The following is a 14098-nucleotide window of genomic DNA, read 5'->3' as shown; positions in this document are numbered from 1 at the left end:
AGGGACATACTTCACTTAATATAATTTTTTCCAAGTCTTTCCATTTCCTAACAAATGGGGCGATGCCATTCTTTCTGATGAAGGCATAAAATTCCATAGTGTGTGTGTGTGTGTGTGTGTGTGTGTGTGTGTATACACCACATTTTCTTGATCCATTCATCTACTGAGGGGCATCTGGGTTGGTTCCATATCTTAGCTATGGTATATAATGCTATGATAAACATAGTTGTGCTGGTAGCTTTAGTATGGTCTTGTTTGTGATCATTTGGGTAAGTGCCCAAAAGTGGGATTGCTGGGTCATTGGGGAGCTCTATTTGGAGTCTTCTGAGGAACCTCCATACTGCTTTCCAAAGTGGTTGAACAAGTTTATATTCCCATCAACAATACAGTAGGGTTCCCTTTTGGCCACATCCCCTCCAGCATCTGTTGTTATTAGAGTTCTTGATTATGGCCATTCTAACTGGGGTGAGATGGAATGTTAATGTTGTTTTGATTAGATTATCTGGTCTTATAGTGACATTTTTTCATGCATGAATTACTCTCAAACCAGAATATTAGTTCTGGGAGGACAAAGACTGTATCTTATTTTTTAATAGTATCTAGCACATTGGTTTGGATGGCAATGTATAAAATTTTATTTATGTTTATCTCAATTAAATGAGTCATGGAAACTATACAGCCTGGTATCTGGCACAAGAAAATAGCTGGTGAATATTGGCTATTTGTATTTAAAAGTGTTCACTATTTGCAAATAATAGCTACTCACTGTGTAATCAATTTCATTGGATAATACAATTTTTATTGTTATTATTAAGGGGTTGTACAAAGGGTTTACAATTCCATAAGTCAGGGTATGAGTACAATGCTTCTTGGACAATCTTACCCCTTCCTTTATTCTCCCTCATTTTCCTCCTCCTATCCCTACCCACAACTTATATCATTCTTTTTTTTTTTACATAGTGAGAATACGCTAATTTTGGAAGTTTAAAATTTGAGAGTTGTGGGAGGTGATGAATTTGTAATGTATTTCCTTTGTTGTGTCTCCATATGTGGTGTAAAATGTAAATATTTGTTAAATGGTGGTGCTTGTCTAGGTTATAGTGGATGACTTTGATTTGAGTCAATACAAACTATTTCACTGGCAAAGAAACCATTCTCTTTTGTGATTGCAACTACTCATTTTAATAGCAAGGTGAACTTCTTTAACCAAATATGACTCTGCCAATACATTTTAGTTGGTGGCTTTAGGTGAACCTCCCAGTAGCGGGTCTTTTACTCTCTCAACCCTGTCGGGCCCAGAACTTACCTGATGGGTTTATAGCTGGGGCTTTTACAAAAGACCAGCAATCCAGCTCCGGAGCCCAGCAACAAACCACCCATCTTCAGGCATCTGATAACGGTCACTCCCTAAGCAGGGAAAACAGTACTATGAGAAAGGCCAAATGGTCTCATCATTAAGAATCAATGTAGTATTACATACCTGTAATTCCAGCTATACAGGAGTTATAGGTAGGAGCATTATAGCTTGAAACTAGCCCTAGGCATAAGTTAAGAACCTACTTTAAAAAAAAAAGCAGAAAAGGCCTGCGGGCATGGCTGAAGTGGTAAAGCATGCTACCTAGTAAGTATAAGGTCCTGAATTCTAATCCCAGTATCACATACAAACACACATTCACACAAAAAGAATGAATACAATGCATGACACAGTGAACATGGCTGAGGCCATATGACTGTTACACATGATGGAGTTTATGAAGGTATTGGCTATGGTAGAACTTGGACATTGAATGCTAACATGAAGTAGCCTTCCTAGTCCTGCAAAAAGCAGATGTGCCTCATCATACTTCTTCCTATCACCTGCAATATTTTGCCATCTTATTTTGTTGTAGTTGTTCTCAATTTTGCAGTACTGGGGTATGAGATCAGGGTCTTCTACATGCTAGCTCTTTTTGCTTTTTTAGACAAGGTCTTGCACTTTTTATTTTGTTGGCTCTTCTGCTCAAGGCTAGCGCTCTATCACTTGGGTCCACACCGCCACTTGTAGTTTTCTGGTGGTTAATTGGAGTCTCACTTTGGACTTTCTGCCTGAGCTGGCTTTGAATTTTGATTCTCAACTCCCTGAGTAGCTAGGATTACAGGCATGAGCCACTGGCACCTGGCTTGGGTCTTGCACATTTTGCTTGGGCTGACCTTATTCTCTTACCTATACCTTCCTCACAGCTAAGATACAAGTATGTGGCACACACACTCAGCTTGTTTGTTAAATTGAGGCATTGTTAACATTTTGCCCCATGGTCTTGAATCACAATCCTTTCAATCTCCATCCTTCAAGTACTTGGGATTAACAGATGTGCATTATTATACCCAACCACCTGTACATTTTGAATATGTTAAATATTAACACTTTCACATTCAGTGGAGTTGAGTTAGAGTAGAAAGTATAAACGTAGCCTTAGCAATGCCAGTCTTTGAGTTATTCACAAAGTTTCTACCAAGATGCAATTCTTGTAAATGCAGATAGGCCAGATTTGCCATCTGAAGACATCACAGAAAGCTCCTTACTAACAATATTTCTTGAACTAAAGCAGTAGATACATCATCTTATCAGAAGTTAGAAACACATGGAAAATTCAAGCAATCTTCAACGTTTAGGGATGTGTAATGACCTGCTTATATAGTGCCCACTCTAAACTTCTAATGCATGACAGCTAGAGTTTGAATGTGTCTCAAAGTCACCCAGTCCCCAATGCTACAGTACTGGGAGGTGACTAGGTCATGTACCCAGTCATGCATCTGCCCTCCTGGAAGGAATAATGTCATCAAGGGAGGGGGTTGTTTTCAAGAGAGTGGGGTGTTACCAAGGCATAGGGTTTGTTGTAAAAAGTGAGCTTGGGAAGTGATGTTGTGGCTCAAAGTGGTAGAGTGCTAGCTTAAGTGAAAAAGCTCAGGAATAGTGCCCAGGCCTTGAGTCCAAGTCCAATGATAGACACACACACACACACACACACACACACACACACACACACACACCACAAAACCACTTTTTCTGGCACAGGTAGCTGCCACCTGTAATCCTAGCTACTCAGGAGGCTGAGATCTGAGAATCACGGTTCGAAGTCAGCCCAGGCAGAAAACTCCCTGTGAGACTCTTATCTCCAATTAATCACTCAAAACCTAGAAGTAGCACTGTAGTTCAAAGTGGTAGAGTGCTAGCCTTTAGCAAAAAAGCTCAGGGAGTACCCTGTTTAAAAAAAAAATCCAGTATTAGCTTTGCTCATCTGACAAAGCTCAGGGGGGTATCATTATACAGATTTATAAACTTAGAGCCTTACATTTGGTAGGGCTCTACCACTGAGCTACCCCTCTAGCCCTTTTTGCAAGGTTATTTGTGTGTGTATGTGTGTGTGTGTGTGTGTCTGTGTCTGTGTCTGTGTCTGTGTGTGCATGTGTCTGTGTGTCTGTGTGTGTCTGTGTGATGGTAGCAGGAATTGAACTCAGTACTCTTACTCATTCTCATTCACCTTTCTTGCCCAAGGCTTGAATTCGTACCATTTGAATCACAACTCCAGTCTGGGGTTTTGCTAGTTAGTTAGAGATAGAGTTGCTCAGGCTGAGAAGGTGGCTCAGTGGTAGAGTGCTTGTCTTGCATGCATGAGGCTCTGGGTTCGATTCCTCAGCACCACATAAGCAAAAAGAAAAAAAGCCGGAAGTTGCGCTGTGGCTCAAGTGGTAGAGCACTAGCCTTGAGCTGAAGAGCTGAGGGACAGCGCCCAGGTCCAGAGTTCAGGCCCCACGACCGGACCCAAAAAAAAAGAGATAGAGTTGCTCAGTTTTCCACCTGTATTGGCTTCAAACCCCAATCCTCTAGATTTCAGCCTCCCAAGTAGCTAGGATTCTAGGCATGAGCTACCAATGTCTAGGTATACTGGTTATCTTTGAGCTACAGTTTGGATCCCTACCCCCTATCCCCTAGGCACACAGATGGACCACAAGCCTCCTATATAATGCTTCCTGATATAGCTGGATGACAGATAAACACCACCACACCATTGTGATGGAATTTATGGACATTTTTCCCCCTCTGGGAATGCCTGTAACCACTATTCTCCAGACCTCATGAATAGCTAGAATTACAGGCTTGAACTGCCACACCCCGTTATTTATTCTTCTTTTATTTCTTTCATTAGAGTTTTGTAGTTTCTTCATACAGATCTTGTATTCAAGCTAAAAGCATGAATATTAAATAATCATATGATTAGGAAAATTCTGACATTTCCCCAAGAGCACAGTACTACATTTCAAAGTTTCTTGAGAATATCTGTTAAGGAGATAGAACCATCTGCTCTGTTATCCGAAGTGAAATAGACAGCAGCAGAGCCTAGCACAAACTTTCAAATTCAAAGTTTAGTAGAAACAGCTCTTGAGATGTTCTGGGGTGCTGGGAATAATAGCACTTATTATATAAAATCATTATTTGATGGTGAATATTTTATTTTGGTTTTAATTCAACATTATTAACTGGATTTTTTTTTCTTGGTCATGGGGCTTGAACTCTGGGCCTAGGTGCTATCCTTCAGCTCAAGACTAGTGCTCTACCACTTGAGCCATAGCACCACTCTTGATTTTCTGAATGGTTTATTGGAGATAAAGAGTCTCATGGCCTTTCCTGCCTGGGCTGGTTTTGAATCATGATCCTCAGATCTCAGCCTCCTGAGTAGCTAGGATTATAGGCGTGAGCCACCATGCCCAGCTATTAACTGGATTTTTAACCAGAGTTGTTAGAAATTTTGCAAATATGAAGAATTGACTATTTTTAGGTCTCATTCATGACTTATCTGTTGAGGCTAAAACCCAAGATCTTATTATTACAGTACAAAAAAGGTACATCTCCAATTAACCACCAGAAAACCAGAAGTTGTGCTGTGGCTCAAGTGGTAGAGTGCTCACCTTGAGCTAAAGAGCTGAGGGACAGTGCCCAGGCCCAGAGTTCAAGCCCCATGGCCACCACCACCAAAATGTATATGTATATGCATGATCTATAAGATAAAAGGGTGCCCCTCAACTGGGCTGAGACAAATGACAAATAAGGATCCAAATCCTAAAGCAACAGCCCTTGTGCTTTGAAAAGTAAAAGTAGTTCATGTACTGAGCCCATATCTAAGGATACCCAGCAATAGTATTGCCTTGGAAGTAACCAGAAAAGCCAGCTTGAAGAAGTAGCCAGAACCCTTTGCAAATATAGATGGAGCTTTGGGAACATCACTAATTTGTGAGCATTTTTTTCTGTAGTGTGTGTGTGTGTGTGTGTGTCTGTGTGTGTGTGTGTGTGTGTGTGTGTGTGTGTCTGTCTGTCTGTCTGTCTGTGTCTGTGTCTGTGTCCTGGGGCTTAAACTCAGGGACTGGGTGCTATCTCTGAGCTTTTGTGCCCAAGGCTAGCACTGTACCACTTGAGCCTCAGCTCTACTTGTCTGGCTCTTTTGGGGTGATTAATTGGAGATAAGAGGCTCACAGATTTTCCTACCCAGGCTGTCTTCCAACTGTGTTCCTCAGATCTCAGTTCCTGAGTAGCTAGGATTACAGGCCTGAGCCACTGACACCTCACTTCTATACTCTTTTTTGTTTTAATTTTTTTATGCCAGTTCTAGGGCAGCCTGGCACTTTTGCCCTACCTTTTTACTCAAGGCTGGTTCTCTATCACTTGAGCCACCATTTCATTTCCAGATTTTTGGTGGTTAATTAGAGTTAAGAGTCTCACAATTCATCTTCCTGGCCTGGCTTTTAAACCTCAAGCCTCAGATTCTTTTATTTTTTTTGGGTCCAGTCATGGGGCCTGAACTCTGGGCCTGGGCGCTGTCCTTCAGCTCTTCAGTTCAAGGCTAGCGCTCTACCACTTAAGCCACAGTGCCACTTCCGGCTTTTTTCTTTTTGCTTATGTGGTGCTGAGGAATCGAACCCAGGGCCTCAAGGATGCAAGGCAAGCACTCTACCACTGAGCCACCTTCCCAGCCCCTCAAGCCTCAGATTTTAACCTCCTGAATAGTTAAGATTACAGATGTGAGCCACCAGCACTCGGCAACTCTACTTTTTCTGAATGAAAGTCTGTGCTACTGGTGGAGGGCAAAGGATATTGTGAGGGTCTCCACTCACCAAACTGTACTTGTCCTTCTTAGGCCCAGTGTCTGCCATCAATTTGGTCTTGGGATTCACTTTTAGAACATCTCCAGTTGTGGTACCAACATAGAAAAAGCTGTCATCATCTGCCATCTGGGAATAGAGAAACAGAAACCTAGAAACATGATCAGAGAGAGGATAAGAGTCCTTTGAAACCCTGTGAGGACTAACAAGATGCTCATAGTGAGGTCTATCTCCCCAGAATCAAAGACAGTTAAGAACTGCTCTGGAAGGAGCAGTATCCTTGCCAAATATAAACCTGGAAGAAATATTAGTCTCCAGTTGACCTGTGCATTTCACTTGACATCTATTTTGGTCTGATAATAGCATGTACAATTTGCCTCGTGTCTACCCCTGAGACACCTAGTGCTCCTAGGATGAAAGTGTACTCCTTCAAAGAGGTTATAGCCAGGCGCTGGTGGCTCATGCCCATAATCTTTGCTATTCAGGAGGCCGAGATGTGAGGATCATGGTTCAAGCCAACCCTGGCAGGAATTCCATGACACTCTTATCTCCAACTAACCATCAAAAGGAAGTAAAGATGTGGTTCAAGTGATAGCCTTGAGCAAAAAAATTCAAGGACAGTGCCCAGGCCTTGAATTCAAGTCCCAGAACTGGTGTGCTCACACACACAGACACACACACACACAGACACATACACACAATTATAATTTGCTTCACTTCATAAGTTTCCAAAGTCTAATTCATAAAAAGACTATGAATTAAGCCAGGCACCAGTGGCTCACACCTGTAATCCTAGCTACTCAGGAAGCTGAGATCTGAGGATCACAGTTCAAGGCCATCACGGGCAGGAAAGTCCAATTAACCACAAGAAAACCAGAGGTTGTGCTGTGGCTCAAGTAGTAGAGCTCTCACCTTGAGCTGAAGAGCTCAGGGACAGTGCCCAGGCCCAGAGTTCAAGCCCCACAACTGACAAAAAACAAAAACAAAAACGCTGACTTATATAAGAGGAATAGATCCATGGAGAATGAAGTCACAAGATATGAATCCACATTAAAAACATATGAACAATTTTTCTTTATGGGAGAAACACATTTAAACAATGAATTTTACTATCAGAACCTTATTTCCAGTGGCATAGAGATGTGTCACTGTGTCTGAATGCCACCTGTCTACATCACTTCCACTGGGGGAGGCAGGGTTTGGGTGTCTGGTGACAGCTCAGGTCCCAGTTGATACAGGACCTGAAGCAGTTTCTCCTCCTCCCCTGAAGACAGTCCCAGAAATGAAGTCCCTCCCATCTGGATCTTGTCATCCACATTTGCACACCCACACATGCATATGCACACACACCCCCCTCCATCAGAACTGTTAACAAGAGCTAATAGTTACTTCACATGATCCTTAAAGGGACACTTACGGAAATACTCATAACTATTCTTTTCAACTGTCCTGTCTGGCACTCTGTAGGCCGGATTTTTCTGTTTGGGAGATCCAGTTCCCACACTCGAATTGTTCCACTATAAAGAAAAATCATAATTAGGTGGATATTTATTTAATGATCACTTCACATCTGTTTTATATTTTTCCGTATTCTCTCCAAGGAGAAGCTAGAAGAAAAAGAACCAAATCTCTCTTTTTTTTAGGGTATTTTTATGGCCTACTCTCTACTTAGGATCTTCTATTAAGCCTGCATGACAGCTGTGAGACAGGTTTTTATGATCCTCATTCTCCAAATGAGATGAAGCAAACCAGGAATTCACACTTAGCTATCTACCTTGGGGTTGTACTGTGTAGAATCAAGGAAACAAATACAGAGCAAACCAGAGTTCATTCTTGTTCTCCTCCTTTCTGGCAAGTAGATATATATACACACACCACACACACACACACACACACACATATATGTACTTGCCAGAAAGGAGGAGAACAAGAATGAACTCTGGTATGTGTGTATATATATATATAAAAACATATATATACATATATACATGCATGTATACATATATACATATGTATATACCATATATATATTTTTTTGATAGTTGTTGACATTGTGAAAGAGCTAAGGTCCAGATGTTAAACATATACATTACCATATATACTTCTCTTTTGGTTTTAAGAATGCTTATTAATTTGCAATGTACTATTACATATATTATATATATGACACCTATGTTAACTGTAGTCATCACATCACACAATATATACAGTCTGAGTGTCCATCACTAGATAAATAGATAAAGAAAATGTGGTATAGCTGCCAGCCAGTGGCTCAGGCCTGTAAGCCTACCTACTGGGAAATCTGAGAACCGAGAATCAAGCTTGGTAGACAGCCCAGGCAGGAACATTCATGAGATTCTTAGCTCCAATTAACCACCAAAAAACCAGAAGTGGGGCTGTGGCTCAAGTGGTAGAGCTCCAGCCTTCAGCAAAATACTAGAGGACAGCACCGAGGCTCTGAGTTCAAGCCTTAGTATCAGCACACACACACACACACACACACACACACACACACACACACACACACACACACACAAATGTGATAGATAGATATGGTACATTATATATATATATATATATATATATATATATATATATATATATATATATATATCTGCAAAGGAATACTCTTCAGCCTTAAGAAGAAAGTAAATCATGTCATTGGTGCCAATATGGATGAACACGGAGGACTTAGGCTAAGTGAGACAAGCCTGTATGGAAATACAAACACTGAATGATCTCATTCTTGTGGAATCTAAAGGGCCATACTTACAGGAACAGAGTTCCTGGAGGCCGAGAAAGCGGAGAGTAAGGAAAGCTTGTTAGGAGGACAAAGTTAAGATATTGAGTTATATGGAAAAATTTTAAAGGAAAATACCTTGTACAGAGAGACCTGTCTTAAAGGAAGGAAAAAGGAAGACAAAGCAGGTCAAAGTTAAATGAAGCACTTCACACAGGACTAAATGTCTGGTTGGTATTTCTAATTAGATGTTGAGTTCATCTGACTTAGTAGTTGTATAAAAAAAATATCAAAATAGGGCTGGGAATGTGGCTTAGTGGTAGAGTGCTTGCCTAGCATGCATGAAGCCCTGGGTCAGATTCCTCAGTAATACATACACAGAAAAAGCCAGAAGTGGCACTGTGACTTAAGTGGTTAAGCAAAAGGAGCTCAGAGACAGTGCCCAGGCTCCGAGTTCAAGCCCAGGACTGGCCAAAAACAAAAAAATCACAATAAACATCACCAGGATTTCTTGCCAGGTGCTGGTGGCTCATGCCTGTAATCCTAGCTACTCAGGAGGCTGAGATCTAAGGATCTCTGTTCCAAGCCAGCCCCAGAGAAAAGTTCATGAGACTCTTATCTCCAATTAACCAGCAAAAAGTAAAAGTGGAGGTATGGTAGAACACCAGTTTTAAGCAGAAATAGCCAAGCAAGAATGAGAGGCTCTAGATCCAAGCCCTAGAGCCAACACCAAAAAAAAACATGTACTTTGACCTTATATTTTCAAAGCTGTTATATTTGAACCTGTATGTGACATGAAACAAAGATGCTTTTATGCCTTTTGGCAGTAGTGGGGTTTGAACTCAGGACTTTGGGATTGCAAGACAAGTGCTCTACCACTGAGCCACCTTCCCAGCCCCAAGGACTTTGGGTTTGCTAGGAAAGTGCTCTACCACTTGAGCTGCACTAGGCATCCCAAGAATGTAGAACAAGGAGTTCAATCTGTAACTGACTGTAAACAATCAATTGTGATAACTCATTACCTTTGACCAGCCGCTTTTATGTCTTTTATGTGTGTGTAACCTTTTCCTCAAATGCCAATCAGGGAGCTATCTAATTGACAGTTATTTATTTTGTTAGTTGGATATAGGCCTCTGTTCTGAGGTTCAGCTTGATCACCATGAGCTGGTTGAAGCCGATCCTACTAGAAATGATGTCATATGGTTAATCATTTAAATATTTGAACTTCCTGGCACAGTTCATTTGCAAAATAGCATTTCATGACATCTAAAGTCAAGAGCAGGTAGTGAGAAATTCCAAGCAGTCAGTGAATCTGCGCAAACTATACAAATTCCTTGAAAAGCCCAAACTAGAAATCACACGTTTTCAGTAACAAAAAAAGGAACCTGAGTTCAGTGAATCTACAGAAACTTTGCAGTAGGAACCATAGCATTTTCCAAGAACCTTAATGAAAAATGCCTAAACATTTGTTTGTTGACAGCCTTGGGGCTTGAACTCAGGGCCTAGGCACTGTTCCTGAGCTTCTTTTGCTCAAGGCTAGCACTCAACCAATTGAGCCACAGCGCCACTTCAGATTTTTCTGTTTATGTGGTACTGAGGAATTGAACCCAGGGCTTCATGCATGCTAGGCAAGCACTCTTCCACTAAACCACATTCCCAGTCCCCTAAACATTTGAATGACTACAAACATTCTGAAAATTATGATGTAAAGTATTGGTCCAGGACTACAGGCATGCATCCCCAAACTGGTATGACCGTGTTTTCTGGGCAAACAGCTAGATTATCTGTGATTTCTGACTGATGATTGTGACGTACTTTCCAGCAGTAACAAACATTTCATCCCGGCACCTGGAGAAGACCATGGTGGTGGCATTCCCAACGTTGAGGCCAGCTGCTGGACTGCCGCAGATGGCATCTTTCTTGACTATGCTCCACACTACCACACTGCCAAGACAAGAAGAAAAACAAATGGAACAAAACAAAACAAAAAATGCAGGCTTTCAAAATAATCAACAAGGACATCAGTGACTCCAGAAAAGAAAAACAACAAACAACGAAACAAAATAAGTTACCAACAAGGGAACAAAAATTGCACTGGTTAGCTGGATGCTAGTGGCTCATATCTGTAATCCTAGCTACTCAGAAGGCTGAGATCTGAGGATCATGGTTCAAAGCTAGCTCAGGCAGGAAAGTTCATGAGACTCTTATCTCCAATAAACTATCAGAAACTGGAAGTGGCACTATGGCAGAGTGGTAGACTGTTTGCCTTCAGGTGAAGAGCCCAGGGACAGTGCCCAGGCCCAGAGTCAAGCTCCACGACTGAACAACAACAACAAAAAAAATTACACTGGTGCTCCCCCAACATCCATCTTTTCAAGCACAATGGTACTGGAAGTAAAATGTTTTAAAAGCTTCTAAGGAAAACAAGATGCTAAACGTCAATGAACCTGTCAGTCAAGTTGGATGCTAAAATAAAGACATCTACAATATGTAAACATGGAAGTTTAACATCCATTCATCTTTTGTAAGAGTTTTCCTTGGTGATGTGTTGCAGGGAGGGGAGATTGTAATAGAGGCACAAAAAATCTAGCCTAGAGGCCTGGCTGGATAAGAGGCAGAGTGCCAGTTAAGTGAGCAAGCTAAGCCAGCATAAGACCCAGAGTTCAAGCCCTAGTATTAACAAAAAATAATGGAAATAATTTTAAAATGCTACACAAACCTCATACACTATTTTTCTTCAATAGACTGTGTCTTTAACATCTATATTAGAAATATATACTGAACTGCAATGTTGCATTTTTTCCCTGAATAGAGTGCTTTTATTATTTGTTTATTCATTTTGAGATATGGTCTCACTAGTTCACAATCCATTCTCCTAATTGCTGAGAGTACAATAGTGCACCATCATATAACTCTGTCATTTTGGGGGTTTTGTTTTGTTTTGTTTTTGGCAGGAAGGAGATGTGGGTACTGGATCTTGAATTCAGGGCCTCTCACTCTTACTCTGCTTTCTCTCTCTCTCTCTCTTTTTGGTCGGTCGTGGGGTTTGAACTCTGGGCATGGGTGCTGTCCCTGCGCTCTTCAGCTCAAGGTGAGTGCTCTACCACTTGAGCCGTGGTGCCACGTCTGGTTTTCTGGTGGTTTATTAGAGAAAAGAGTCTCATGGACTTTCCTGCCTGGGCTGGCTTTGAACAGTGATCCTCAGATTTCAGCCTCCTAAGTAGCTAGGATTATAGGTGTGACCCACCAATTCCCAGCTGACTGTGCTTTTTCATTCAAAGCTAGTACTCTACTACATGACCCATGCCTCTAGTCTAGCTGTTCTTTGCTAGTTATTTGGAGATAAAGGTCATGTGGACTTTTCTGAGCACACTGGCTTTGAACTGTCATTTTCAGAAATCAGCCTCTCTCCTGAGGAGCTAGGTATGAATTAATAGCAACCAGCTTCTATAATGCTTTCAATATACTTTTCTTTCAATTCATTAGTTTGTGTTCTTAGCTTACCAAACTTGACTGAGTCCCTCAAGGTCAACATTCATGTCTTGACAAGGCAAGTGTAAAAATGTGGAATTACACTGCCAAGGTTTATCACCAAGCTCTGTCACCAGCTGGTGAATTTAGCTCCTCAATCACCTTTAGATATCAACATCTTCCTCCTGAAGGAGAAGCTGTGTGGTTTAAAGGACATGACATGTGATCATGCTCAGTTCAATTGCTGTCCCATAGCAAGTGCTCTAGCAATGCTAGAAAATGACCACCATTGGCTTCATCATCCTTTCTTTTAGAACAACAGTTCTTGAATTTAGCTATGGGTTAGAATTACCTGGGAAGCTTTTATAAGTCCAAGAGTCCAAGCCAATCAAATCAGACACTGAAGGTGGCTCCAGGCATCAATAGTAGCTTAGAAGATTGCCAGGCTGACACTCACTTTTTTTGTGGTACTTTTCTCATAGGCATTTCATGAACTGCACACTCAAATACAGCCACGCCAAAAGAGGGCATTAGAGGGACCAGGATACCCGACACTTCTGGAAATACACTAAATAGATTTAATTTCTTACCTTCCATCATCTGGGCCTCCAAGTGATACCAAGTACAGCTCATTAGGTGAAAAGGCAAGGGCTTCAATTTTGCCCTTGTGAAGGGACAGCCGAGCCATCAGTTCATTCTTCTTATAATCCCACAGGATAATATCTGCCTGGGAACGAGAATTTACTGTCAGATGAGGTGCTGCTGTTTACACCTAGAATCCTAACTATTCAGGAGGCTGGGATCTAAGGATCACTGTTCCAAGCCAGTCGAGAAAGGAAAGTCCATGAGACTCTTATCTCTTAACCAGCAAAAAAGCCAGAAATGGAGCTGTGGCTCAAGTAGTACAACACTAAACTTGAGTAAAAATGCTAAGAGACAGCACCTAGACCCTGAGTTCAAGTCTCAGGTGTGCACGCGCGCGCACACACACAAACATGGTCAGATGACTGATAAGTTTTCATATAAGCAGAATAATAGCTCCAAAAATAGTAGCTCTCCTATGTACTACAAACATGACAAACAGCAACAAAGACAGTCTTTTATTCTTAGATATTATCAGTCCCAAGCTTCAATGTAGTAAAAAACACAGCAGATTCCTCACCAGCAGCCAATAGAAGTAGAAATGACTTGGAAATCAAAGGGTGAGGAGGAAGGGTAAAACACAATAGCCTACAAGCTAAGATCCTGGGGTGCCACTGGTCTTCTGGGAAAGCATCTAAAAAGAAACTTAACAATGAACTATGTTCACTCCATTTACCTTGAAGCCCATGAAAGTGACTTGGCCTGAAGCAATGTAATTTCCACTCTTGGAGATGGTCATACAAGAAACATTGTTGCCGTGGCCATGGAGGAACTTCTGCTCATTAGTATTTATGGCCTGGATGAGGACAGTGCAGCCCAAGGGGTAAATCAGATGTTCCTGATCAGGATGGCATTTGAGACCTGCGGGAACATGTCCTAAAAGAGAGATTTAAAAAAGAAAAAATTATAAACCATGCTCTGGTGACTCACAGCCTGTACTCCTCTCTACTCAGGTGGCCAAGATCTGAAGATCACAGCCCAAAGCTACCCTGGGGCAGGAAAGTCCATAAGATTCTTTTTTTTTTTTTTTTTGGGTCCGGTCATGGGGCCTGAACTCTGGGCCTGGGTGCTGTCCCTCAGCTCTTCAGCTCAAAGCTAGTGCTCTACCAC

General features: G+C 41.5%; 1 protein-coding gene across 1 annotated transcript in view; it reads right to left on the bottom strand.

Annotated features, from left to right (window-relative positions):
• Positions 1-14098, bottom strand: part of Cfap52 (cilia and flagella associated protein 52) — a 39542-nt gene that overhangs the window by 14138 nt on the left and 11306 nt on the right. The window contains exons 2-7 of the mRNA XM_013013100.1: positions 13665-13864; positions 12937-13073; positions 10691-10819; positions 7553-7652; positions 6148-6264; positions 1307-1407 (exon numbers count right to left, since the gene is read on the bottom strand). Of these exons, the coding sequence (XP_012868554.1) occupies positions 1307-1407; positions 6148-6264; positions 7553-7652; positions 10691-10819; positions 12937-13073; positions 13665-13864 (784 nt within the window). The remainder of the gene's footprint in view (positions 1-1306; positions 1408-6147; positions 6265-7552; positions 7653-10690; positions 10820-12936; positions 13074-13664; positions 13865-14098) is intronic.

Source organism: Dipodomys ordii, unplaced genomic scaffold (assembly GCF_000151885.1).
Source record: "Dipodomys ordii isolate 6190 unplaced genomic scaffold, Dord_2.0 Scaffold19, whole genome shotgun sequence".
Lineage (NCBI taxonomy): Eukaryota > Metazoa > Chordata > Mammalia > Rodentia > Heteromyidae > Dipodomys > Dipodomys ordii.
Note: the sequence above shows the minus strand (reverse complement) of the source record. Positions and strands in the feature narration are given on the sequence as shown.